This window comes from Mya arenaria, chromosome 4 (genome assembly GCF_026914265.1).
Source record: "Mya arenaria isolate MELC-2E11 chromosome 4, ASM2691426v1".
NCBI lineage: Eukaryota > Metazoa > Mollusca > Bivalvia > Myida > Myidae > Mya > Mya arenaria.
In genome coordinates, this window is record NC_069125.1 from 77,281,907 (window position 1) to 77,308,477 (window position 26,571).

General features: G+C 37.4%; 3 protein-coding genes across 5 annotated transcripts; 2 read left to right on the top strand and 1 right to left on the bottom strand.

Annotated features, from left to right (window-relative positions):
* Window positions 1–374: 374 nt before the first annotated feature.
* On the top strand, window positions 375–19,914 carry LOC128230273 (kelch-like protein 12). Of its 3 annotated transcripts, none has more exons than XM_052942399.1 (8): window positions 375–446; window positions 5,677–5,892; window positions 6,896–7,695; window positions 7,897–8,087; window positions 9,458–9,650; window positions 15,396–15,590; window positions 15,818–15,918; window positions 19,112–19,914. In XM_052942399.1, the coding sequence occupies exons 2-8, from the start codon at window positions 5,749–5,751 to the stop codon at window positions 19,444–19,446; spliced, it is 1,959 nt and encodes a 652-aa protein (XP_052798359.1). In that variant the 5' UTR covers window positions 375–446; window positions 5,677–5,748; the 3' UTR covers window positions 19,447–19,914. The 3 variants fall into 3 exon arrangements, with proteins under 3 accessions (XP_052798359.1, XP_052798358.1, XP_052798360.1); XM_052942398.1 differs by having other exon boundaries at window positions 439–538; XM_052942400.1 differs by lacking the exon at window positions 375–446 and adding an exon at window positions 479–592.
* Window positions 19,915–20,076: 162 nt separating this feature from the next.
* Window positions 20,077–21,818, top strand: LOC128230347 (zinc finger protein 805-like). Its single transcript, XM_052942538.1, has 3 exons — window positions 20,077–20,112; window positions 20,983–21,118; window positions 21,380–21,818. The coding sequence occupies exons 2-3, from the start codon at window positions 20,986–20,988 to the stop codon at window positions 21,649–21,651; spliced, it is 405 nt and encodes a 134-aa protein (XP_052798498.1). The 5' UTR covers window positions 20,077–20,112; window positions 20,983–20,985; the 3' UTR covers window positions 21,652–21,818.
* Window positions 21,819–23,379: 1,561 nt separating this feature from the next.
* On the bottom strand, window positions 23,380–24,572 carry LOC128231088 (uncharacterized). The gene is made up of 3 exons (XM_052943508.1): window positions 24,488–24,572; window positions 23,709–24,378; window positions 23,380–23,458 (listed from the first exon to the last, which is right to left on the bottom strand). The coding sequence occupies exons 1-3, from the start codon at window positions 24,570–24,572 to the stop codon at window positions 23,380–23,382; spliced, it is 834 nt and encodes a 277-aa protein (XP_052799468.1).
* Window positions 24,573–26,571: the final 1,999 nt, after the last annotated feature.

The following is a 26,571-nucleotide window of genomic DNA, read 5'->3' on the forward strand; positions in this document are numbered from 1 at the left end:
AGAATATGTTCCAGTGAATATTTCCTTAACAACCGAAATATATCTGGAATAAATCCCACTATCTGTCCGTCATAAAACTGAAACTTCGTAAGTCTATGGCCATTTTGACATATTTCATTATGTTTATTGATTTAGTTTATTTTTGCTTTAAAATAACATAATTATTTAGATGAACGTTCCCGTTTTTTCTTCTTCAAGTGCTAACATATAATTGCACGGAAATAGATGTATGTTCTGTTCTATAGTATTTTCAGAACATAGTTTCATGTGAAACTTCATTCAAAGGAGGATAACTGTATTATCATAAGTGCCAAAGTATAGTGGGATGTAACCCTCATTAAATACCTTCATATTTTCTTTCGGTACATTCCTTGCAAAAATTCTTCAAATAGGAGAACTACCTCAGCCTGCTGTCAAACATTTTTATAACAGCATTGTCAAAATCTGTGAGTGAACCAATCTGTGATACACATTTTTTTCGACGAATTTAAGGCTTGTTATGGGATTTGTCTTCAAATAAGTAATTCATCTGTGCAACGTAAATGCATTCTAAAGTCAACTCTTTGAACTTTCCTTGCAATTGCATCTACAGGTACAGATATAGATGTACACAGTTGTAAAGTATTTTTTTGAACGCACGGGCCACCTAGGGTTGTTAAGGGGTTAAATCCATTATGATTAGGAGTTCTCTGTATCGTTCTGTTACGTAGAAGGGCCATTTCTGGCATTTATCTACGGGGGGAGGGGTTCTAGTAGCGCTGTGGGAGAGCTTTTTTTAAGCCCTCGACTGTAGATGCGCACACAACACTGTCTTCCAGGTGGTTCCAATTTACAAATTTTATTCACAAAAAATAAATGTTTATACTGTTCAGTGTGAGCAAATGGAATGTTATATGAAATGTGTTGTTTGGTCTATCTATTATATTAGAAGTTAAATAATCTGTGTATGCCTTTACTTTTATGCAGCGCTTATTTGATTGTTTAGTCGGGTAAAGATCAGGGTCCACTGCTGGCACCATACCCCCTGCTATCTTGTAGAGCATCACCAGTCTGTTGGATACACGGCGGTCCTGTAGGTTCCAGTGTGTTAAGCATTTCTGTCACACAACCTTCTTCCTAAGTCTTATAGTTGTTTAGGATGAAGCGTGCTCCTAGGCGTTAAATTTTTTCTAGTTTATCAATATCTTTCTTCAGGTATAGGTCCCATATAATTGAGCCATATTCTAATTGAGATCTTACGAGTGCAATAAAGGCAGTTTTCCAGCATTCTAGTGGACAATGTTTCAAGTTACGGCGAAGGAATCCAAGTGTAGAGTTTGCCTTTTTGCAGATGATTGCTATGTGGTTAGAACATGTTAAGTCATTTGAAATAAGTAATCCAAGGTATTAAATGGTTAGAGTCCACGTGTTTCAGTATAGTATTGTCGAGTTCATAAAAGTGGGATGATTTACTTTTGACACTTAGAATATAGCACTTTTTAGCATTAAATTTCATGCCCCATGTGGAGGCCCACTTTTCTAGTTCCGATATATCTTTCTGGAGTTTAATGTGGTCTGAAGTGTTCTTTATCTGCCGATACAAGAAACAATCATCCGCAAAGAGTAGAACCTGTGATTTGACGCTCAAAGGCAGGTCATTTATATGGCAGAGAAACATCAGCGGTCCTAGGTCTGTTCCTTGTGGTACTCCTGAGTCTACGTGTATGCTCCTTGAGTTTTCACCTTCCACCACTACATTCATGGACCAGTCTTTCAAGAAAGATGACAACCACGCCAGGAGATGGCCTTTTACCCCGTAATGCGACCTCTTCTGCAGTAGGCGATCATGGGGCACAGTATCGAATGCCTTACTAAAATCGAGTATAGCTATGTCCATTTGATGTTTTTTTTTCAAAAGAATTCAGGAGGTCATGTAAGGTGCTCACTAACTGAGTTTCAGTAGAGAATCCAGATCTAAAGCCATGGTTTAGTGATATTAATACATTATGTTTTTCAAAGTGATTCAGTAAGTGGCTACAGATAATATGTTCTAATATTTTGCATGTTACTGATGTAAGGCTCACTGGTTCGAAGCTGTATGTTTGTCGCCCTTCTTGAACACAGGGGTTATGTTTGCGTTTCTCCAGTCCAGGGGAAGCTCGACGCTGTTTAAAGAGTGTTGAAATATCATGCTCAAGCCTGTTGACAGTTCATTTGCACAGTTCTTTAATACTATATTTGGTATGTTGTCTGGTCCTACTGCTTTTGTGTATTAATATTTTCAAGTTGTTTCTTTACTCCTTTCGATGTAATCAAGAGGTGAGACACGTTGGGGTAGGAGTTTCTATTTAAAAGTTTGGGTGAAGCTGTTTCATTGCTTTTAGTGAATACTGATTGGAACTGATCAATTAAAATTTCTGCCTTCCCTTTGACGTCGGATAACAAGCTACCTTTCTTTTTCAGAGGGGCTACACCAATGTTGTCTTGTTTCTTTGACTTAATATAATTCCAGAATGGTTTTGAGTTATGCTTATCCATTCCTTCTTGGATGGTCTTATTCACATGATCCCATTCAGCCCTGCGCAACTCGCGCTTGCATTCCTTTTGATACTGTCTAAACCTGCTCCATGATCCAGTCTTCTTGGCTTGTTTGTATAATCTGGCCTTGTTTTTTAAGGATCTTTTAATATTTTGGTTAAGCCATGGTAAGTTCTTTTTATATTTATGTAATTTAGATGGTACATGTTTTTCAACACTTGAAGAGTTTATTTGGTTATGTTTTCTGCTAAAAACATGTCAAGATACACGTTTTATGCGAACTCTGTTTTAGGGGCTAATTTAAAAGAAGGAAAGACCACATTAACAAGAAATGTTAATATGTCCTTACTAAAGTGTGTGTGTGTGTGTGTGTGTGTGTGTGCGTGCGTTCGTGTGTGCGTGTGTGGCTAAGAACCAGCCGTCTGATTAGCTGAGTTGAGCTGAGCCATGCTAGTGTTACAGCTGTCATGGGTTGTAGCCTCACACCAGACACACTTTTCCTCCCAGGTTTACTTTATTACTGACAAATGTCACTAATAAATTTCTGTTTTTAGCTCGACTATTCCAAGAATAAGGAGAGCTATACTACTCACCCTGGCGTCGGCGTCGGTGGTGGTGTTGGCGTCACACCTTGGTTAAGGTTTTGCATGTAAGCACCTTTAAGTCATTATCTCAGTAAATACATCAGTTATTGCATTGAAACTTTGGATATGTATTCCCAACTATCTAACATACTAAATTAATGAAGTTAGATAACAATTATTTGAATATAAATGCAAATAATAGGCCTTTATTATTCGACTTAGAAATTCTGGTTAAGGTTTTGCGTGTAAGCACACATAGGTTAATATCTCAGCAACTACTTGAGGTATTTCATTGATACTTGATACAATGGTACTCAACCATCCAACCTACTAAATAACCAAGGAAGATAACTCTAGTTTGCATTTAATGCAAATAATTGCCCTTTATTATTCAACTTAGAAATTCTGGTTAAGGTTTTGCGTGTAAGCACACTTAGGTTAATATCTCAGCAACTACTTGAGGTATTGCATTAAGACTTTATACAATGGTAGTCAACCATCCAACCTACTTAATTAACCAAGTTAGATAACTCTAGTTTGCATTTAATGCAAAATAATTGCCCTTTATTATTCTACTTAGAAATTCTGGTTAAGGTTTTGCATGTTACTACATTTAAGTCAATATCTCAGCAAATATATCATGTATTGCATTGAAACATTAAATATGTATTCCTAGATAACACTTTTTTGAATATAATGCAAATAATGGGCCTTTATTATTTGACTTAGAAATTCTGGTTAAGGTTTTGCATGTAAGCACACATAGGTTAATATCTCAGCAATTACTTGATGGATTGCATTGAGACTTTATACAATGGTACTCAACCGTCTACTTAAATAACCAAGTAAGAACTCCAGTTTGCATTAAATTAAAATAATGGCCCCTTTTTTATTCGACATAGAAATTCTGGTTAAGGTTTTGCATGTAACCACTTTTAAGTCAATACCTCAGCGAATACATCATGTATTGCATTGAAAATTTACACACAGGCTCCCATCTATTTAACCTTATTTAATCAAGTAAGATAACTCTATCTTTTATATTATATAATTTTTGCCCCTTTATTATGCACTTAGAAATTCTGGTTAAGGTCTTGCATGTTAGCACACATAGAATAATATCTCAGCAACTATTGATGTATTGCATTAAGACTTTATACAATGGTATTCAACCACCCAACTTAATTGAATAACCAAGTTAGATAACTGTATTTTGCAAATAATGGCCCTTTATTATTAGACTTAGAAATTCTCGTCAATATTTTGCATGGAAACACATTTATGTTAATATCTCAGCACACCATGTATTGCATTGAAATCTAATCTAACAGTGATCCATGCATGTTTCGCCAAAACTTTTCAATCCTTACATTGAAAAGCGGCGGAATAGTCGAGCGCACTGTCTCTGTGACAGCTCTTGTTTTTAAGGTAACAATTTGCAGCATTCACTGCCATTGAAGATAAGCTTTAGTAAAAATGGTACCCTTTTTTGGTCATGTCTCTGATGCATGTAGACAATAATTATTGCTTTGACAAATTTTAGGTATGTTTTGGGATTTCATGAAATTCATCTTCAAAATTAATGACTTGAGATTGAATTTATCTTTGATACTTAAAACAAATGTAAATATAAACTTGTCAGTTAAGTCTGGGACCAATAATACATGTAATCTTACTCCCAGGTTAAGTGAAAATAAAATGATAACAGCTAAAGATAAGATAACTTTTATTCTGAGTCTGCAAGATATAAACAATACAACATAAGCAGATGCGAGCTTTTGAACCGACTATTTATAAACATATTGTATAATTATGGTATAACAAGTATATAAAAGCTAAAAAGACAATGATACAACATGTATATACTGTATAGTGGCATATCATTTAAGTTGTTATACAGTTATAGATAATACATAATAACTTGGTTTATAAAGTTAATTAAGACGTTCTCTAACATAGAGACAGGGACTAAAGCTAAAGACACTTAAACAGTAAAAGTAGCTTTTGAGTCTAAGACAGAAGCTCTTTGAAACTCAACACATTCAAGACACATTTCTAGTCATGCTGGCAAATTTAGTATACAGTATGTTTTCATAAGAATTAACAAAAGCATATTCACTGGAAAGAAAAATCTTCAATCCAGGCACGCAGTACAAAATCTTCATTAAAACCAGTCAAACTGTTAAATGACTGTTTACCAGACAATTTAAACAATAGTCAACTGACTATGACATCCATTTTGATTGTTTTGCATGTAGTATTTTTTTGAGAGATGATGTCATGACTATAAAAGGCAACCACTCAGGTTATAAATAGTCATCTCAGTTGTGTTTTTCATGATTTGGTTAGGAAGCAATTTTACAATGTTTTGGTCTGCCACTATTTTAATGCCTTCAATCTTTAACCCTATTGGGAAACCTAACCCTAACAATTATTCATTCAAGAATCCAAAATGCTTGTTATAGAGAAAAAATAAAGAAAATTATCAAAATCTTATGCCATTTTGTATTTCACATAGATTAAACTTACCATCGCCGTATAAAGAACATTGATTTTATGAAATAGCTGTTTTCAGTATTGCAGTGGTTGGTCTTGGGCATCTCGGCGGTGAACATGGATTCTCGAGATCAGGCTAGTGTTCTATGATATGCAGCTGAAGCAGGCAAGACTAAAACAGTTGATAAGGGAGTTGCTTGCCTTACAAGTTGGAGGCTGTTGTGGAAGGATGGCGGAGGGACTCGACAGCAACACCACTAGCTGTAACGAATCACAACTCTCTCAGTTATCACAGGTAAAAATGCATACACCAAAAAGTTATATATAGATGACAAATTTTACTGTCGTTAACCAACCTTTTATTTGAATAATTAAGCTGTTACCACTTAAAGAGTGTATTATTGTTAACATAGGTATGAGTATATGTGAGTGTAAATATGGTGACTGAGTGTGTATTAGTGTAAACATGGTGACTGAGTGTGTATTAGTGTAAACATGGTGACTGAGTGTGTATTAGTGTAAACATGGTGACAGAGTGTGTATAAGTGTAAACATGGTGACTGAGTGTGTATTTGTGTAAACATGGTGACTGAGTGTGTATTAGTGTAAACATGGTGACTGAGTGTGTATTTGTGTAAACATGGTGACTGAGTGTGTATTTGTGTAAACATGGTGACTGAGTGTGTTTAAGTGTAAACATCATGTATGAGTTTGTGTTTAGTGTTAACATGGTGACTGAGTGTGTTTAAGTGTAAACATCATGTATGAGTTTGTGTTTAGTGTTAACATGGTGACTGAGTGTGTATTAGTGTAAACATTGTGACTGAGTGTGTATTAGTGTAAACATGGTGACTGAGTGTGTATTAGTGTAAACATTGTGACTGAGTGTGTATTAGTGTAAACATGGTGACTGAGTGTGTATTAGTGTAAACATGGTGACTGAGTGTGTATTAGTGTAAACATTGTGACTGAGTGTGTTTAAGTGTAAACTTCGTGTATGAGTTTGTGTTAGTGTTAACATGGTGACTGAGTGTGTATTAGTGTAAACATGGTGTACGAGTGTGTATTATTGTAAACATGGTGTATGAGTGTGTGTGTTACTGTTAACATGGTATCTTAGTGTGTATTAGTGTAAACATGTGACTGAGTGTGTATTAGATTAGTCAAGGTGCATGAATGTGTGTGAGTTAGTGTTACAATTGTTGATGAGAGTGTTAGTGATTTATATGCCTTGTTGGTGTATTGGCTATTTTGTGCAAATTAAATGTAGCCATTAGTTCTTTCCTCTCATATTCCAGATAACAGAGCATGGATCACTTGAAAAGTCGACTGAGAACAAGTTTATCGATCATGAATGGGGAACCAATCTTCTTCACGGGTTCTCTAAGCTATACAAGGACAAGGAGTTTGTTGATGTCACATTGGTTGTGGACGGCAGAGAGTTTAACTGCCACAGAAATGTTCTTGCAATCTCCAGCCCCTTCTTCATGGCCCTATTTTCTACTCCTATGTCTGAAAATGGTCAAGATAAAATTACACTACGAGAAATAGACAAACTGACAATGGAGCTTGTTCTTGATTACATATACACGGGGGAGGTAATTATGTCAGAGGAGACCGTGCAGGATCTGCTCTCCGCAGCCAACAGGTTCCAGCTACTCCCATTACGAACTGGCTGCGCAGACTTCATGAGAAAACATATAACAGTATCGAACTGCATTGGAGTTTACTTTTTTGCCAAGGCTCATGAATGCAATGTCTTAGCAGTGAAAGCTAAAGAAATCATAAGCAAACAATTTACATCATTATGCCAGCAACAAGAGTTTCTATCACTGCCAGCTGATAAACTAATAGAAATAGCAAGTGATGACAACATAGAGGTGACGCAGGAAGAAATTGTATATGAAGCCTGCTTGAACTGGGTGAAGGCAGAGCTGGATGAGAGAAAGAAGTGTTTGGGGGAAGTGATGGACTGTGTTCGCTTTGCTAACATAAACTCGTATTATTTTTGTGATCGTATAGACAGTAACCAATTGTTAAAGGAATATGAATCTCTGTCCAGCAAGCTAGATGATGTGAAATATTTCCATATGTTAAGGTATTACCAGTAACTTGCTTTTCTAGACAAATGTTTTACTCTAATTCAGAAGGTACATTAAGCAATACATTGAAGAATGTTTAAAAAAAAATGGAAATGATTAAAATTCATCTTAATTTTAGCTCAAGTAATTTAAACTAACATGTAATTCATTTGAGAAAATGCTGTCCCCCTTTCAAGTAAGTATCATTTTATTGACAGGGACCGCCATGAAGAAATGGACTTGAACCTGACCCCTCGGCAGGGTATGCAGCATGAGCGGGCAGTAATGATCATCGCCAACCCATACACGGAGGACACCCTGAAGAAATACAACAGTGTGGAGGTCCTGCTGCCCCGCTCTGGGGAAGTCATCTTCCTCTGCAAGCTCCCACAGAGTCTTTACACACCAGGTACAACAACAACAACATTCGTAACACCGTAACATACATGTGCTACATTTGTAACATACATGTGCTACATTTGTAACATGCATGTGCTACATTTGTAACATGCATGTGCTACATTTGTAACATACATGTGCCACATTTGTAACATGCATGTGCTACATTTGTAACATGCATGTGCTACATTTGTAACATGCATGTGCTACATTTGTAACATACATGTGCTACATTTGTAACATGCATGTGCTACATTTGTAACATGCATGTGCTGCATAGTCTTGACACCCATTGTCTGTACACACTCCTTATACACATGTGCCATAAAGTCTTAAGAAACTGGTTACACATATTTGCTGCATAGTCTTCACAAATAAGGTACACACATTTACATTTAAATGGCAGCATTAATGTCACATCCTGAAATTGAATAAAATGGAAATGATTTTTTTTTAGCTCACTCAAGATAATTGGGACTAAAGTGAAACAAAACCTGTTGTTTGATGTAATATATTTTGAAAACATGCCCAAGTGTGGTCGTTGAGCTATAAATAGACCAAGACCTGCCTGTTTGTGGAAATTTCTTTTAAGATAGATAAGAGAATAGAGTAACAAATGAATAATATCATCATTTTAATTTACTTTTTTGGCAACAAGTGAAACATGGAAATGGTATTCAATCTCTTTGTTTTATTATAAGTGTATGGGAAACACACACTTTGTCGGTTCAGTCGGTCAATCTGTCCTGTTTTTGTCTGGTCAATATCTTTCTCATTCATGATTGGATAAAAAAAAAATTCTCATTCATTATTGGATTAAAAAATCTTGGGCAGAAGTGACCACCATAGCATGAGAATGTGTCGTGCACAAGATAGGGTTAGGTTTAGCTTCACCCTAACCTTTTCCCTTACCTTAAAAGCCAAGGTCATATCACCCTTCTGAAATTAGTATTTGTAGGTTGGTTGGTCCTATTTTGTCTGGTTCATTTCTTTCTCATTCATAGTCGGATTTTAAAATTATTTGGTAGGATTGAAAACCATACCATGAGGATGTGATGTGCACAAGGGCAGTATTCCCCGATTTATGGTCAATCTCACAGCAACCCTCTGAACTTAGAATATTATAAGCCTTACTGATGATAGTTTGTGTCCAAACTATATCCTTCTCATTTATGTTCTGATTTTAAAATTATTTGGCAGAAGTGACCACCATTACACAAGGATAAGTTATGTACAAGACTGGTGGCCCTACCTTCAAGGTCAAGGTCACAGCAACCTTCTGAGCATAGTTGACTTATATAAGTCTAACTGATAATAGTTTGTGTCACATCCATATCTTGAATCAGTCATATCATTATGACATATATATTACATTTTCAGGGTGTGCAATAACAGGGGACAACCAGATATACCTGGCAGGAGGGTCCATCCGGAAGATAAACTACCGGGGCTCCATTTCCATAGAGGGTGTGTCCAATATGTTCTTTGTGTTTGACCATACATCCTTGTCCTGGGTCCAGAAGGCCAAGATGCAGATCCCTAGATGCATGTTTGACCTAACCATTGTTGATGGGTAAACATTTTTCTTTTAATATTTAATAGCCATTATCTAGAAATCCCTGATTGAATTGTCTGGTGGGATACATTTACATATACTAAACATATTAACATTATTCTAGAAAAAAAACAACTAACATTTATTTTGTATGAGCTGCTTGACATTATTAAATTGATTACAATGTGCGATGTCAAACAATGTTGTGGACTGTGTTATGGACTGTGTTATGGACATTGTTATGGACTGTGTTGTGGACTGTGGTGGACTGTGTTATGGACAGTGTTATGGACTGTGTTATGGACTGTGTTGTGGACAATGTTATGGACTGTGTTATGGATAGTGTTATGGACTGTGTTGTGGACTGTGTTATGGACAGTGTTATGGACTGTGTTATGGACAGTGTTGTGGACTGTGTTATGGACTGTGTTGTGGACAATGTTATGGACTGTGTTATGGACTGTGTTATGGACAGTGTTATGGACTGTGTTGTGGACTGTGTTATGGACTGTGTTATGGACAGTGTTATGGACTGTGTTGTGGACTGTGGTGGACTGTGTTATGGACTGGTGGACTGTGATGGACTGTGATGGATTGTGTTGTGGACTGTGGTATGGACAGTGTTATGGACTGTGGTGGACAGTGTTATGGACTGTGGTGAACTGTGTTATGGACAGTGGTGGACTGTGGTGGACTGTGTTATGGACTTTGGTGGACTGTGATGGCCTGTGTTATGGATTGTGATGGACTGTGGTATGGACTGTGGTGGACAGTGTTATGGACTGTGGTGAACTGTGTTATGGACAGTGGTGGACTGTGTTATGGACTGTTATGGACTGTGACGAACTGTGTTATGGACTGTGATGGACAGTGTTATGGACTGTGATGAACTGTGTTATGGACTGTGGTGGACTGTGTTATGGACTTTGGTGGACTGTGATGGCCTGTGTTATGGATTGTGATGGACTGTGGTATGGACTGTGGTGGACAGTGTTATGGACTGTGGTGAACTGTGTTATGGACAGTGGTGGACTGTGTTATGGACTGTTATGGACTGTGACGAACTGTGTTATGGACTGTGATGGACAGTGTTATGGACTGTGATGAACTGTGTTATGGACTGTGGTGGACTGTGTTATGGACTGTGGTGGACTGTGTTATGGACTGTGGTGGACTGTGGTATTCTCTGTGGTGGACAGTGTTACGGACTGTGGTGAACTGTGTTGTGGACTGTGGTGGACTGTGTTATGGACTGTGGTGGACAGTGTTATGGACTGTGGTGGACTGTGTTATGGACTGTGGTGGACTGTGTTATGGACTGTGGTGGTCAGTGTTATGGACTGTGTTATGGACAGTGGTGAACTGTGGTGGACAGTGTTATGGACTGTGGTGGACTGTGGTATGGACTGTGTTATGGATTGTAGTGGACTGTGGTATGGACTGTGGTGGACAGTGTTATGGACTGTGTTATGGACTGTGGTGGACTGTGTTATGGACTGTGGTGGACAGTGTTATGGACTGTGGTGGACTGTGTTATGGACTGTGTTATGGACTGTGGTGGACTGTGTTATGGATTGTGTTGTCTGTGGTGGACTGTGGTATGGAATGTGGTGGATTGTTTTATGGACTGTGGTGGACAGTGTTATGGACAGTGGTGGACAGTGGTGAACTGTGGTGGACAGTGTTATGGACTGTGGTGGACTGTGGTATGGACTGTGTTATGGATTGTGGTATGGACTGTGGTGGACAGTGTTATGGACTGTGTTATGGACTGTGGTGGACTGTGTTATGTACTGTGGTGGACAGTGTTATGGACTGTGGTGGACTGTGTTATGGACTGTGATGGACTGTGTTATGGATTGTGTTGTCTGTGGTGGACTGTGGTATGGACTGTGGTGGATTGTTTTATGGACTGTGGTGGACAGTGTTATGGACAGTGGTGGACAGTGTTATGGACTGTGGTGGACTGTGTTATGGACTGTGGTGAACTGTGGTTTGGACAGTGGTATGGACTGTGGTGGACAGTGTTATGGACTGTGGTGCCTGGTGGACAGTGTTATGGACTGTGGTGAACTGTGTTTAGGACTGTGGTGGACTGTGGTATGGACTGTGGTGCTGTGGTATGGACTGTGGTATGGACTGTGGTATGGACTGTGGTGGACAGTGGTATGGACTGTGGTGGACAGTGGTGGACTGTGGTATGGACTGTGGTGAACTGTGTTAAGGACTGTGGTGGACTGTGGTATGGACTGTGATGGACAGTGTTATGGACTGTGATGAACTGTGTTTAGGACTGTCGTGGACAGTGTTATGGACTGTCGTGAACTGTGTTAAGGACTGTGGTGGACGGTGTGATGGACTGTGTTGTGGACTGTGGTATGGACTGTGGTGGACTGTGGTATGGAATGTGGTGGACTGTGGTATGGACAGTCGTGGACAGTGTTATGGAATGTGGTGAACTATGTTAAGGACTGTGGTGGACTGTGGTATGGACTGTGGTGGACAGTGTTATGGACTGTGGTGGACAGTGTTATGGAATGTGGTGAACTATGTTAAGGACTGTGGTGGACTGTGTTATGGACTGTGGTATGGACTGTGGTGGACTGTGTTATGGACTGTGGTGGACAGCGTTATGGACTGGGGTGCATATTGTCAAGTAGTTCAAAGGTCGAGATGTTTTGATTAGCTTTTGTAAAAACTTGTGCAGCCATTGAAGCTGCACTCTCACAGAATGAATGTTTTGACAACTTTTTTTATTTTTTTGTCTTGGAACGAGCAGTTTTTTTAATAAATATCTGAAAACCATTGATAAAAGACTGATGACAAAAGATCTGATCGCAGATTTTTCAAATTTCCTCTAATTGATGTTTTATGCATTTTCTTAAACCGTTAGTTATTTGGTTTAAGCCATAAAACATTAAATTTGGAATGGAAATATGAAAATCTGTAATCTGATCTTTTGTCAACAATCGTTTATCACTTGTTTGCAGATACTTATGCAAAAATTTGATAATTCCTAGAAAAAAACATCTTTGAGAGTGCAGCTTTAAATCAATGAATTTTTAGCTCTACTGGCTAATAGCCATAAGAGCTTATGCCATGGTAATGTGTACATAGTATGTGCTTCTGTAAACAGTTGCTTGTGAACACGATACAGTCTCCAGTTTTGATTGTATCTCAATGAAACTTGTACAGTAGTTAGATATCCATTAGAGCTTGGTTCCTTTCGAAAACCAGCCAGATCCGCCCATGCATGCTTAGATTATGGGCCTTGAAAGTATGAAAAATCAGTGCGTCTGTAAACAATTGCTTGTGAACACAATACAGTCTTCAGTTTTGATTGTATCTCAATGAAACTTGTACAGTATTTAGATATCCATTAAAGCTCAGTTTCTTTTGAAAACCAGCCAGATCCGCCCATGCATGCCTAGATTATGGGCCTTGATAGTATAAAAAAATGTTATTGGGTAAACAATTGCTTGTGAACAGGATACAGTCTTCAGTTTTGATTGTATCTTGATGAAACTTGTACAGTATTTAGATATCCATTAGCGCTCGGTTCCTTTGTAAAACCAGCCAGATTCGCCCATGCATGCCTAGATTATGGGCCTTGAAAGTGTAAAAAAATATGTGCGTCTGTAAACATTTGCTTGTGAATATGATACAGTCTTCAGTTTTGATTGTATCTCGATGAAACTTGTACAGTATTAAGATATCCATTAAAGCTCAGTTCCTTTTGAAAACCAGCCAGATCCGCCCATGCATGCCTAGATTATGGGTTTTGAAAGGATAAAAATATGTTATTTTTAGCTAAGTCAATTTTTAGCCAAGAATATATGAGCGAAGTCTATTTTTAGCCAAGTTAACTTGTAAAGTTACAATTGCTTGTGAATATTTGTTTAAATTATGCCCCTGGGGTCATTACTGGCCACGCCCCCAGATTCACAGCTTTGGTATACTTAAATTGGGAGATGTTAAAAACCTTTTTGTCTGAAACAGCTATGCAGATCCTTGCTATTTTGAACAAGGCTTAATTTAGTGGTCCACTACCATGGTTTTTCAAATTATGCCCCTTGGGTCAAAACTGGCACTGCCCCGGGGGTCACAAGTTTCCTAGGGTCTTATTTAAGAAATATTTTCAAAATCATCTTGTTTTAAACCACAAGGCCTTGATATTTGTTGTGGAGTATCATAATTTTATGATGACCCTCTAGCAAAACTTTTGAAATTATGCCCCTTGAGCAAAAGCTGGCCCCACCCCTTTTGACTTACTTTTTAATTTTTAAAGCTACATCAATGTAATTCTGATCATGCGTACAGTTTTGCAAACAAGCATCAATGTTGTCCTCAGATGTCCTTGACTTTGACCTTTTGACCAACTTTTTATGCCCCCTAAGGTGGGCATATTAAAATCGCACCGTCGGTCCTTCCGTCCGTCCGTGTGTCCGGCTCAATAACTTGTGTCCAGGCTGTAACTTTCCCTTGTATGGACAGATTTTAAAATAACTTGCCACATGTGTTCGGCATACCAAGACCACGTGTCGCGTGCAAGAACCGTGTCCCTACCTCTAAGGTCAAGGTCACACTTAGGTGTTTATTCATAATTAAATGCTGCATATAAGGACATAGAGTATAGATTATCGTGTCCGGACTGTAACTTTCCCTTCTATGGACAGATTTTTAAATAACTTGCCACATGTGTTCGGCATACCAAGACGACGTGTCGCGTGCAAGAACCGTGTCCCTACCTCTTAGGTCAAGGTCACACTTAGTGTTCATTCACAATGGAATGCTGCATATAAGGACATAGAGTATAGGTTGTCGTGTCCGGGCTGTAACTTTCCCTTGTATGGACAGATTTTAAAATAACTTGCCACATGTGTTTGGCATACCAAGACGACGTGTCCCGTGCAAGAACCGTGTCCCTACCTCTAAGGTCAAGGTCACACTTAGGTGTTTATTCACAATGGAGTGCTGCATATAAGGATACAGAGTATTGGTTGTTATGTCCAGGCTGTATGGACAGATTTTAAAATAACTTGCCACATGTGTTCGACATACCAAGACGACGTGTCACGTGCAAGACCCATGTCCATACCTCTAAGGTGAAAGATACATTTAGTGTTTATTCACAATGGAATGCTGAATATAAGGACATAAGAATGTAGGTTGTCAAGTATGGGTGGTATTTTTTTATGTTTAGAGGCAATTTAAAATAACTTGCCATATGTATTTGTTTGATCTTTAACTTTTCATGTACTGACCTTGTTCATAGGTCAATGTCACATTCGGGGGCATTCGTCACATACTGTGACAGCTCTTGTTTATTTTTAAAGCTACAGAAATAAATTTTGACCTGGAGTACAGTTTTGAAAGCAGATATTTTTTACCCTCAGATTACCTTTACTTGGCACATATATTGAAATAGTTCATGCAACTAATCTGCTTACAACACTTTCTGTCCTCAGATGTTGAACGTGCAGCGTTTCCAGCTAACCCAAAAACAAAAAGTGAACTATATATTAGTTGCCTATAACTCATAATGTACATGCTCTGGATTGAAAATGACCAAAGAGCCATCCAGTAGAGCATATAGGCCCTCTTGGGCCTCTTGTTTCTTAAATCACCTTGAATCAATTTTCTGCATGTTTCTTACAAAGAAGTGCTCAGGGAGCATTGTTTGTGAACCATCTCTATGAGTAAGTTCATACTGTTGTAAATACAATTATTTTATATAAAGCCTACCTTTCCATTGGTTTTCAGGTATGCGTATGCAGTTGGGGGTATGGATGGGACAGTTCTGAGCTCAGTAGAGCGTTATGACCCCTGCTCTAATACTTGGTCCCTACTGGCTCCTCTGCCCCAGCCTCTCCGCTTCACCACCTCTGTCAGCCTGAAAGGCAAACTGTATGTGTTCGGGGGAGAGAACTCGGAAACAATCGTCAACACTGCATACAGGTACACATGGAGCATGCTTCTGTCAGATACTAGCATACATGCCATTTAGCCGAACACAATGTGCCTCATCACATTGATCTCAATTGCCTTTTGCCTCTATTTACTTGAACGTTCTAAACACTGGTCCATGTGGTTCCAGCTGATTTTTGAAATGCTGTATGAACCTTTGTACAGTTCAATGTATCAATTATATACATATATTAATTATATTTACAATTCTATTTCAGATACGACCCTTGTTCAGATACATGGACAGAGCTGGTTGCTATGGCCACAGGAAGGGTGCTTGCAGGGAGTGTGGTTCACCATGGAAAAATCTATGTTATAGGTAGGCTGATTAGTACTTCAGTACATTTGTCTGCAAAGTTACATCACTTGTGAAAATAACGATGTTGCTGCATGTCATCGATTAAAATATTCTGAAACTCAGGTTGACAACTCCCACTTCTCTTCCTAAACAACTTGATGGTTATGCGTCCTAATTAATCAAGAGATTGGAAAATGCAAGAATGGGCACACATTAGCCTTGTTTCTTTCTATTTTATTGCTCAGTAATGCTTATTACACCCACAACTCGGTTATTAAATTTATACATGAGCGCTTCAAACAAGTGTTTAATTTGAATCACGAGGGTAGTTGAAATGGTATCTGTTTTGAACCATGAAGTGATGGACAGTGTTCAGTAGCTAGCATTGGTATTAATGAATAGCATTTTAATTTATCCGCACAATTGTTAGTGCACAGTTAAGCTCCCCCACTTGTTGGAGTTACAGTTTACACAAAAAACATCATAAATCATAGTATAAATATGTGTAATATTTGTAGTAAACAGTACTATAAGTATTTGTTGTAGAACATGAAACAGTAGCTAGTAATTACAGGTGTGTAGTCATGTATGTATGCATCAGTGTATTCTTTGTTTACTAAAAAGCATTATGTTTGAAGGATGTTGGTGTCGCTTACTGTCACTTAACATTCATATTAATGGTAAAAGGTCTTACATGTGCACAAGTTTTGGTATTGATCCTTTTGATAACTAACTAACTTAGTCCTTTTAAAATGGTTTCATATTTGCATCACTACTAAGTAGCTTTGTTTATTATTTAGCTTGTTGAATACATGTAGTATTACTAACTGATAATACCCTCAAGTAACATTGAATTGAAAATGAGTAAACTGTTCTTGTTTTTTATTTTTTATTGATCCTTATCTTACAAAATTACACCAAAACATTTTCAAAAGGCAGGCACCTTAAGCTGGCATGTTAAAATTTAGCAATAAGCGCTTTTTGATTTTATGCAAACAGTAAAATTTCGCTCCCAAAGTTGCTTCACATTGCAGCATGTACTCCAGACCGTAAGATTTTATTAAAATGTACATTTATGATTGGGGTAGACGGGTCTTGAGATTTGTTAAAATATGCAAAATAAGAGAAATTCAGTTTAGCTTACTTTTTTTTAGATTTCTTAAATATTATTTTCTTTGCTTTGATGGAATTGTGAATGAAAAATTTATTTACATTCTGATGTTGGAGTTTCTGGTTTTGACTTTTTCTCTTTTTTACTTTTATCAATGTACTAAGTTATTGATTGAGGTTTCAACACTTTTTAACCAGATTTTCAAATAGTGAAACCTGGTTATTAGAATAGCGAACGTCGTTGTTCGGGCGGGCGGCGTCAAACTCACCTATGTAACTGAATAACTTTAGTAAGGGTTGACATATCTTGACCAAACTTGGTCTATAGAAAGAGTTTATGGGTACCTTTCATGGGATTGTGTTTGGGGTCCCCAGGGTCAAGGTCAAGGTCACTGTTAATAAACATAGAAAAACGGTTGAAACTGAATAACTTTAGTTAGGGATGACATATCTTGACTAAACTTGGTCTTTAGGAAGAGTTTATGCAGACCTTTCATGGGATTGCGTTTGGGGTCCCTAGGTTCAAGGTCAAGGCCACTGTTACTAAAAATAGAAAAACGGTTGAAACTGAATAACTTTAGTAAAGGGATGACATATCTTGACTAAACTTGGTCTATAGGAAGAGTTTATGGAGACCTTTCATGGGATTGCGTTTGGGGTCCCTAGGGTCAAAGTCAAGGTCAATGATACTAAAAATAGAAAAATGGTTGAAACTGAATAACTTGAGTTAGGGATGACATATCTTGACTAAACTTGGTCTATAGGAAGAGTTTATGCAGACCTTTCATGGGATTGCGTTTGGGGTCCCTAGGGTCAAGGTCAAGGTCACTGTTACTAACAATAGAAAAACGGTTGAAACTGAATAACTTTAGTTAGGGATGACATATCTTGACTAAACTTGGTCTATAGGAAGAGTTTATGCAGACCTTTCATGGGATTGCGTTTGGGGTCCCTAGGTTCAAGGTCAAGGTCACTGTTACTAAAAATAGAAAAACAGTTGAAACTGAATAACTTTAGTTAGGATTGACATATCTTGACCAAACTTGGTCTATAGGAAGAGTTTATGGATACCTTTCATGGGATTGCATTTGGGGTCCCTAGGTTCAAGGTCAAGGTGACTGTTACTAAAAATAGAAAAACGGTTGAAACTTTATAACTTTAGTTAGGGTTGACATATCTTGACCAAACTTGGTCTATAGGAAGAGTTTATGGATACCTTTCATGGGATTGCATTTGGGGTCCCTAGGGTCAAGGTCACTGTTACTTAAAAAGAAAAATGGTTCAAACTGAATACCTTTAATTAGGGTTTACATTTCTTGACCAAACTTGGTCTATAGGAAGAGTTTATGGATACTTTCATGGGATTGTGTTTTGGGGTCCCTAGATTCAAGGTCAAGGTCACTGTTACTAAAAATAGAAAAATGGTTGAAACTGAATAACTTAAAAGTTAGGGTTGACATATCCTGACACAACTTGGTATAAAGGAAGAGTTTATGGATACCTTTCAATGGATTGCATTTGGGGTCCCTAGGTTCAAGGTCACTGTTATTAGAAATACAAAAACAGACACAGGCTGAAGTTTTTAAAAATAGCGTCATTTTAATAAAAAAAGTTGTTTCCAGGTCAACATTGCACGGGTACATTCATTAATTTTACATTTACTTAACATTCTTGTTTTACTTTTAGTGTTGTATCTTTTCCCATAAATCTTAACTGATTTATAATGTTATTATTCTTTAGGCTGTTTGTTAACATTTTTGTTGAAAAAAAAAACGCAACAGTATAGGTGGATTGGACGGCTGTAGGGGAGAATAAGGCTGATGAAATCATGTTTAAGGATTGAGAATTTGCCTGTTAATTATGATTTGGTCAATGAAAGGTCAAGAATGTTTAAAAAAAAATTGTGAAAGTCCCCACTATTCCCCAGACATGGGGGGGGGAGGGTGCAATTGACTGGTGCATTTGTATTAAAACCACCTATTTACATCTATTATAAAATACATTCTTTATTTACAGTTGACAAGTATAATTTTGTAGTAAATACCACTTTAGGAGTATGTAAACATGTACACTTCTTATTGTAAATCCTCGATCATTGTTTCAGGGGGCAATGGGAAGGTTAGTGACAAGTGGAAGCGCGAGTACCTGCCGGAGTACTGTGTGAGCTCAGTGGAAATATATGACCCAGACAGCAATTCCTGGAGCCCTGGGCCTGAGCTGCCAAATGCTCTTTGTGGGGCAGGGGTGGTGAAGTTTGGAGGCACGATACTGATTGTGGGGGGTGAGGATGACAAGAGCTGGATGGCAGGTCTGTGCTGGCTGAAAGAAGAGAGGGGCAGACAACTCTGGGTGGAGGGACAGGAGCTCCCCACTGTCATGAGCACCTTTGGCTGTGCTGTTGCTAACATCCAGAGGGAAGCTTTGAAACAGCAGACATAGATATCAAACATTTTCTACCCATTAATGTTTTATATCAAATTATTATGGTGGTGTCGGCGGTGCCAGCATCAGCAAAACCTTGTGCAGAAAGCTACTATGTTTCATTATCAAATTATGATGAAGCTTTGTGAACCACAAACCGAAATAGAACCAGAGTTATAGCCTTTTTACATTTCAAAGTAAAAGGGTTATATCTAGTGCAGACAATAATAGTGTGGGCATACAAGCAATTAGATGAATTATGAACTTATTTGAAAATTTATTTCATGCACCAACATTTTTATCATTTCTTTGTTTAATGCTAAGCTGAAATTATTACGAAAGCTGAATTGTATGTACACTTTTGTGCATTAACCTGTATATGTAGTCTTCATTTCATTTGTATTTACAATAACTTAATTTTGTGGATTTGACAACCATCAATATTTCTCTGTCTTTCTATGTCTGATGATGCTGCTTTAAAATAAACATAGATATGAAACTGTATGTTTAATGCATGTTTTGCTGCATCACATACATTAAGACACATGTGACGTATATGTAACCGGCTGTGAACTCTCAACAGTCTGGGCGATGTACCTCTAATAGACCTGCTTCACGGTGGAGAACCCACGTGACTTATTTGGTAAAGTGCACGGCAACAAATGTCAACAAGTCTCGATTCAGGTAAGGTTTTTAAAGATAACTTTCTTAATATTTGGAGATTTTTTGTGAAATAAAGACCATAAACCCCGCATTTAAGAGCTCTATTCAAGGTAATAAAGAACTTTCTCTAATATTCTATAGTTTTCCTGAAAATCTTGACCAACTGATTTCTCAGAGTTGAAATCTAAGGCAAAGTACACGGCTTTTGACAAATCTATCGCTTTACTTCATGTTAGCCGTAAATAATTCATACACAAATCTTATTTTAAGCAAATTTTATGTATTTTAAAGTTTTCAGCGTGTATTGTTGAACTTCTTATAGTTATTTCAAAGGCGAAAATGAACTACTAGTAAAACCAAATTGATAGAGTACACGGACATTTTAGGTTTGATAAAGTACACGGTCGTTTACAACCTTCAGTGTATATACTCATTATTGCACTGACTGGTGCTAAAACGAGTTATTATAAATTTATTTATTATTTCTATTCTTCAAATTCATTATTGAACATTGCTCCATGTTTGAAAAGACGCACTGAAATGGAGTGGCAATGGAAGAATGAACGCGTTTTAAGTTAGACCGACGGAGTCGCCTTAATGATGGGCTCATTTTCATGAATCATGGAAACATGTGTTATCACACTAAATTCAGTACCGTATTTTAACAAAGGGCTTGAAGATTTTGTAAAGGGTGTTCCACTTCTTTTTCGTAACGTATATGTAAAACGTGTTTGCATTCATTATACATGGTAAACAGTAACACATAACTGCTTAATAACTCTTCATTTTGTCAATTTTGAGAGAAAAAAAAAGTGTTCTTGTACTTTTAATGTCTTCGATTGCTAGCTGATTTGATAGACTTATGATTTTGTGACATTTGTTTCATTTCAGAATATGAAGACTCCGACTTTATGCAAAGAATGCGGAATGGCATTTCAAAATAAAAAACAACATCTAGTAGACCACGATAGAAGGCATTCTGGTCAATTGCCATCGTTTTTTCGGGAAAGTGTTTACACAGACACAGGTTAGTTTTTAGCTTTTTTTTTCGTAGAGAAATAAGAATATACTAACAGTTATACTTTTATTACGACTCCCCTCGTGTAGAGGTTAAGATTTGCCGTCGTCTGACTGTGTTTTCAACGTTTCGTTTAGTTTTATGATGCTGATTACACGATCAAACACTCATTGCGTGGCAGTAAATAATGTTTTTTTTATAAATTACATTCAAGTACTGACATTGCCAGCATTTCTCGCTAACTTGTGACAGTACATGTCTTTTTTATAGGTGCAGCAATCACGGCGAGACAAAGTTGCACGTTTGCAAATATTGTGGCAAAACTGCTCTTGCAAGACTTGAAAATACACGAAAGACGCGAAAGCGGCCAATTGAAGCTAACCTGTGATGTGTGTGGGTTCAAATTGGGTGACACGACCAATCTCAGTGACCAGATTTCTATTAGACACAGGGGAATGACACGTCACAAATGTCTACAGTGTCGCTCAGCATTCAAGTTCAAATCTGGACTCAGCAGGCACGTTAAGGCGAAACACACCTAATCAGGACACATTGAAAGATCACAATGGTCTAGTTAGAAGTGCATTCCAGTATGTTGCCGAGTTAAAATAACGTTTTGATGAGTTTAACATTTTATTAAGATAAATAGCAAAACGTACTGTTACCAAATGGTGCTCTTTCAAAATGTTCGTTTGTCTTACAGTACTGAAAAAAATGCTGTGCAAAATAAGTATGAAAACGGATTGAGCATAAAACATTTTCACAAGGTTTATAGATGCATTGTTGTCATTTTCCCATTGATGTCCTATAAACTCTTAACTGCATGTATCTTATATAATTCAGCAAGCTTTGAAACACAATTATTTTGTAATCACATTTCAGCCTTTAGTCTAGAACATTTTAATGCTCCATGCTCAGCTCTTATCTAGATGTTCAAGTCTTAGTCCTAGCCTGTAAGTTGGTAATATAGTGTGCTCTCATTCCTCCTTGCTGTTTCCCATCTAACTCCGAGCCTCCATCTTTACAATGAGTTTATGTCTGTATTGTTCGAACGACCGCAGTTTTACTGATGTAGATCAGATAATATTTGTTCAGACTGAACCAAATTAAAGATTCAGCGTTACCTGAAAAGTATGAACAATATGCTTTAAATGTGGAAATATATATAAACTAATTGTGATGTGCCTATTTTATTGTTTTATATCACATCTAAATAGGAACATTTATGAAATTTATAATCACCACAAACGGGCCGTTAACTACAGAGATGTTTTATTCGCCGTCAGTCCAGATTATAATTTATAAGTAAAACTATCTGATTTTTTAAGAAATGTATGTATGATTCTGTATTGATCTGCATATTTAAAAGTAATCGAACTTATAATGGCAGACTTTCTCTTAAATTTCTCATAGACTATCTTTCAACTCCTCATTAAATATAATTGCTAAATATTCAGTTATTTAGGTGTGCGTCATAATGCAAAATTTATTGATACAACTTAAATAAAAAACTAAACACTATACATTCTGACTTCACGAATAGAAAATGCTTATATAACTATTAGTTTATAAACCGCACTCTACTTTCAAACATAAACTAAAATGACCGTGTTTTTTATCATCCTAGAATGTCCGTGTACATTATCAATTTGGTTTTTTTTTCATTTTTACCTTTGAAATAACTAGAAGTTAAACAATACACGCTGAAAACTATAAAATACAGAAAATTTGCATAAAATAAGATTTGTGTATGAATTATTTACGGCTAACATGAAGTAAAGCGATAGATTTGTCAAAAGCCGTGTACTTTGCCTTAGATTTCAACTCTGAGAAATCAGTTGGTCAAGATTTTCAGGAAAACTTTAGTATATTAGAGAAAGTTCTTTATTACCGTGGATAGAGCTCTTAAATGCGGGGTTTATGGTCTTTATTTCACAAAAAAATCTCCAAATATTAAGAAAGTTATCTTTAAAAACCTTACCTGAATCGAGACTTGTTGACATTTGTTGCCGTGCACTTTACCAAATAAGTCACGTGGGTTCTCCACCGTGTGCTTGTCTTGGACTCAAGACTCCATGCGACTTACACGTGGTACCTGATCATACAGCGATAACCGAAGTACTTCGAATCGTACATTAGCTGCATCAGTATCCATAAGTTATAGGATAGACAAATAACACGTATGCTGATCATTAATATTACTTCCATTTTAATTATTTGTTAAATTATATGTTCGCTATGGAACGATTACAACAGCTGATGGGCAGCATTCAATTCAGAAAAGGTAGCGAGACACATGGTTGGTGCCGGTGAGGGTTTACACGGTAGACATGTAGCAGGTTTAAATGCCTTACAATACAATCTCGTTGTCAACGGACAATCTGACGCAAGGAGTGTGTATCGGATGAGTGGCAGTAGATGGACCTTTAAACACCCGCGAAAGTTGAAATTCTTATTGATTATGCCTTGGACTTAAGTATTGCCTATCTGCAATTTTATTGGCTGCAAATGTAGGTTGTATTTTAAATACAGTATCGTAATGCATGACTGCATACATGTACATGTATATGGATATTGGATGGGAGTACGTACTGCGTGCGTGTATATTTCAAGAGAACACATTTTATCGGTGCCGATTTCTGCGATGTTGACGTTCATTCCAAATGCACATCCTACCGGCAGGCTGGCCATCCTCTCCCGGCAGTCAGAAATACTGCTATTGCCCAACAGAGTCCGCAACAGCAACGGTACGCCTCCTGGGTTTGCACGGGCTGGTTTCAGACTGTTCAGTGTAACAACAAGATTTTTATTCATGCCGAAACAGAATCCAGGTAAATATCCAGGGTATAAATATGACAGGAAGCTCTCCTTTTCAAATCCGTCTTTGGTAAGTGTCACGTGCACAATAGCAACACGTGCAGCGACGTCCTCTGACCAGTCATCATTGTGACCAATAGCGCGGCCCGCCGCGGTGTTCAGGAGAATATCTGTGCATCCTTTCGTCACTTGGTTCTTTGGTGCATCATTGTTTGGAAACAAGTCTTCGTAGTGATAAAACTGTATCTCCGAGGCTATCTGCAGCATGAACACGTCCATAAAGCTCTCCCCAGACCCGTCTGCGATACCACGTATTTCCGACACGATGTCAGGCTGATATTTCTCGGACGTCTTCAAATATTGTTCTACGATCGCCTTACCTCTCTGATCATTGAAGAACTTTCGGTACATTTTCACGTCATCCGAGAAATTAAGATACTCCTTTATGGAACCTGAAGTAAAAACAATACAACTACTAACGCCTAATTAACTCATGTGTTAAACTGAGCCGCATGTTTGGCAAAGTTCTGAAATTGACATGTGTAAAAGGTTCACATTTACCTTTAAATGTGCGCCCAATAATGTTCCCCACGTCATAATTGCTCGAGGCTTTAATGTACAAAACTGGCAGAAATTCCAAGCTCATTTTTTACATTGAAATTTATTCTTTGCAGGCTACAGTTTATTTAGTATATTTATTGACACACATATGTCTCAAATCTAGTGTTTGGACATAACAAGTCTTATCGGCTCGCAATGTATTCGTTGGACCATAAGAAGTCTTAGCAACCCGCAAATGTCTTCGTCTCGGTGACCTTATAAGCTAGTTTTATTTACTTGTACCCTATAACATTTTGAAGTGATTTAAAATCATGGTCAAAATAATAACTCTGGAATGTACCAATTATTGCATCCAAACAGTTTTCTACATATTTACATTGCATGAAATAGTGATCGAAATCTCATTGCACACTAAACACGTTGGATTATATATATGTGCCTTTTATTTGTGGGTGTTGTTCTATGAATTAATTTGAGCTTATATTTTTTTTCGATTACCAACTATAATTGTACTCAATACAAGATAAAACCGAATTCCACTCAATATATTGAACAAGTTTCCCATGACGTTTGTACGTATGGGTTTGTTAATTTCTTGCAAATTAATAGTGCTGTTCATTACCTTAACTTGGTTGAGTAAAACTGTTACTTTCGAACATTGTAGAGTCCAAGCCTGGCGCATAAGATAAAAAGATAAAGCCTCTAAGGAAAGCTACCTCGTAAACATAACCGTCAACAATTTGCTATAAAGGTTATTGAAGAGAATCGTTATATTGCCCCAAATGGGCACTTGAACGGTCCAGGGCACAAACGGAACGAACTATTTAGTGACCCTTTTTCCAAAGGAGGACTCTTCGTATCCGTCAACTTCGTACTATTATCACCTATTTTCAGCACTGTTGTCAAATAGAATCGCACTACCCGAAAATCCAAAAGTTTATAGTCTAACTCAAGTAAGGCGCATCTGTAGACATGCAAGCTTAACATATTGTAATCATAAAATAAAGTCATGTTGCTGGGGAATGGGATGGTTAATAGGGAAGCTAGGTAAAGTCACGTACGGTAGGCATTGATTACTAAACTGTGGTTGCTAAGGAACTTTAAGGTTGCTAGGGAGGTCCATGTGTTATAAACTACGAAAGCAAGTTGTTGCCAACGAAGCCTTTCTATACTATGACGAAAGATGGTTGTTCAAGTGGTCATGGTTGTTAAGCGAAGGGATGGTTGCTAAGGAACCACGCTGCTGCTAAGAAAGGTATAGGTTGCTAGAAAATAACGTTATCAACGAAATTCGCGGTTGCTGATATGGGCGGTGGTTGATACGGAACGTGATGGTTTGTAGGGATATAAGGTTGTGAAGAAAGTTGGTAAGGACCACCAGACAAGGCTACAAAACATTCGAAGCTCCTCGGCCATTTTTATCCAAAACAACCTCGGATGTATGCCGGCACATCAGTTAAAGAAGTTCATATATTTTTTAATTATATCATGAATTCATGGGTGAAAGTTTTAATTTTCCAAATTACTGAAAATGGGTGTTTACATAGGGAAATGCCATTTTTACAATACATTATATAAGATAAATATTTTCCAGAATACTGAATTCAGTATCAATACTGAAAACTTTCACCCATGTGAATTAAATGTAATGTTTAATCTTGTATTTATTGATCTAAGTTTAAATTGATTGCCAGTGAAGTGTGTTATTGCAAAAATAATTAAGATTCCCAAGAGTTAAGTCTCATTAAGTTTTACTGCTAAATTTAATTACTACGCGATCTTCTTGCTACGGACTAAAACATACCGATTTCTAAGTATCATTAACCGTCCATATACATCCGAGGTTGTCTTCGATAAAAATGGCCGAGGACTTCCGAATGAGCTACAAAATAGCTCAGCTCTGGTCATTGCAGTAGACTGTTATAGAGAAATCTTAGATATATTCCTAAAATAAGTCTATGTAAAACACGTGACTCTAGCCTAGGAACACAATTTCAACAGTACCACAGAACAATCCTGTATGCCAAATATCTCAGCTCTAAACATATTGCTGCTGTTTTGGCGAGGATTTTCCAAATGTAAAA

What these genes read in the sequence shown, in the direction of transcription:
- LOC128230273 (XM_052942399.1), top strand. Translation starts at nt 5,749, where the DNA reads ATGCAGCTGAAGCAGGCAAGACTAAAACAGTTGATAAGGGAGTTGCTT. An exon ending in AACTCTCTCAGTTATCACAG is followed by an intron (nt 5,893 to 6,895) that starts GTAAAAATGCAT and finishes CTCATATTCCAG; the next exon opens with ATAACAGAGCATGGATCACT. An exon ending in ACAGAGTCTTTACACACCAG is followed by an intron (nt 8,088 to 9,457) that starts GTACAACAACAA and finishes TTACATTTTCAG; the next exon opens with GGTGTGCAATAACAGGGGAC.
- LOC128230347 (XM_052942538.1), top strand. Translation starts at nt 20,986, where the DNA reads ATGAAGACTCCGACTTTATGCAAAGAATGCGGAATGGCATTTCAAAAT. An exon ending in AAGTGTTTACACAGACACAG is followed by an intron (nt 21,119 to 21,379) that starts GTTAGTTTTTAG and finishes TCTTTTTTATAG; the next exon opens with GTGCAGCAATCACGGCGAGA.
- LOC128231088 (XM_052943508.1), bottom strand. Translation starts at nt 24,572, where the DNA reads ATGAGCTTGGAATTTCTGCCAGTTTTGTACATTAAAGCCTCGAGCAAT. An exon ending in TATTGGGCGCACATTTAAAG is followed by an intron (nt 24,379 to 24,487) that starts GTAAATGTGAAC and finishes TTTTTACTTCAG; the next exon opens with GTTCCATAAAGGAGTATCTT. An exon ending in TGTTCTCTTGAAATATACAC is followed by an intron (nt 23,459 to 23,708) that starts GCACGCAGTACG and finishes TTGTATTGTAAG; the next exon opens with GCATTTAAACCTGCTACATG.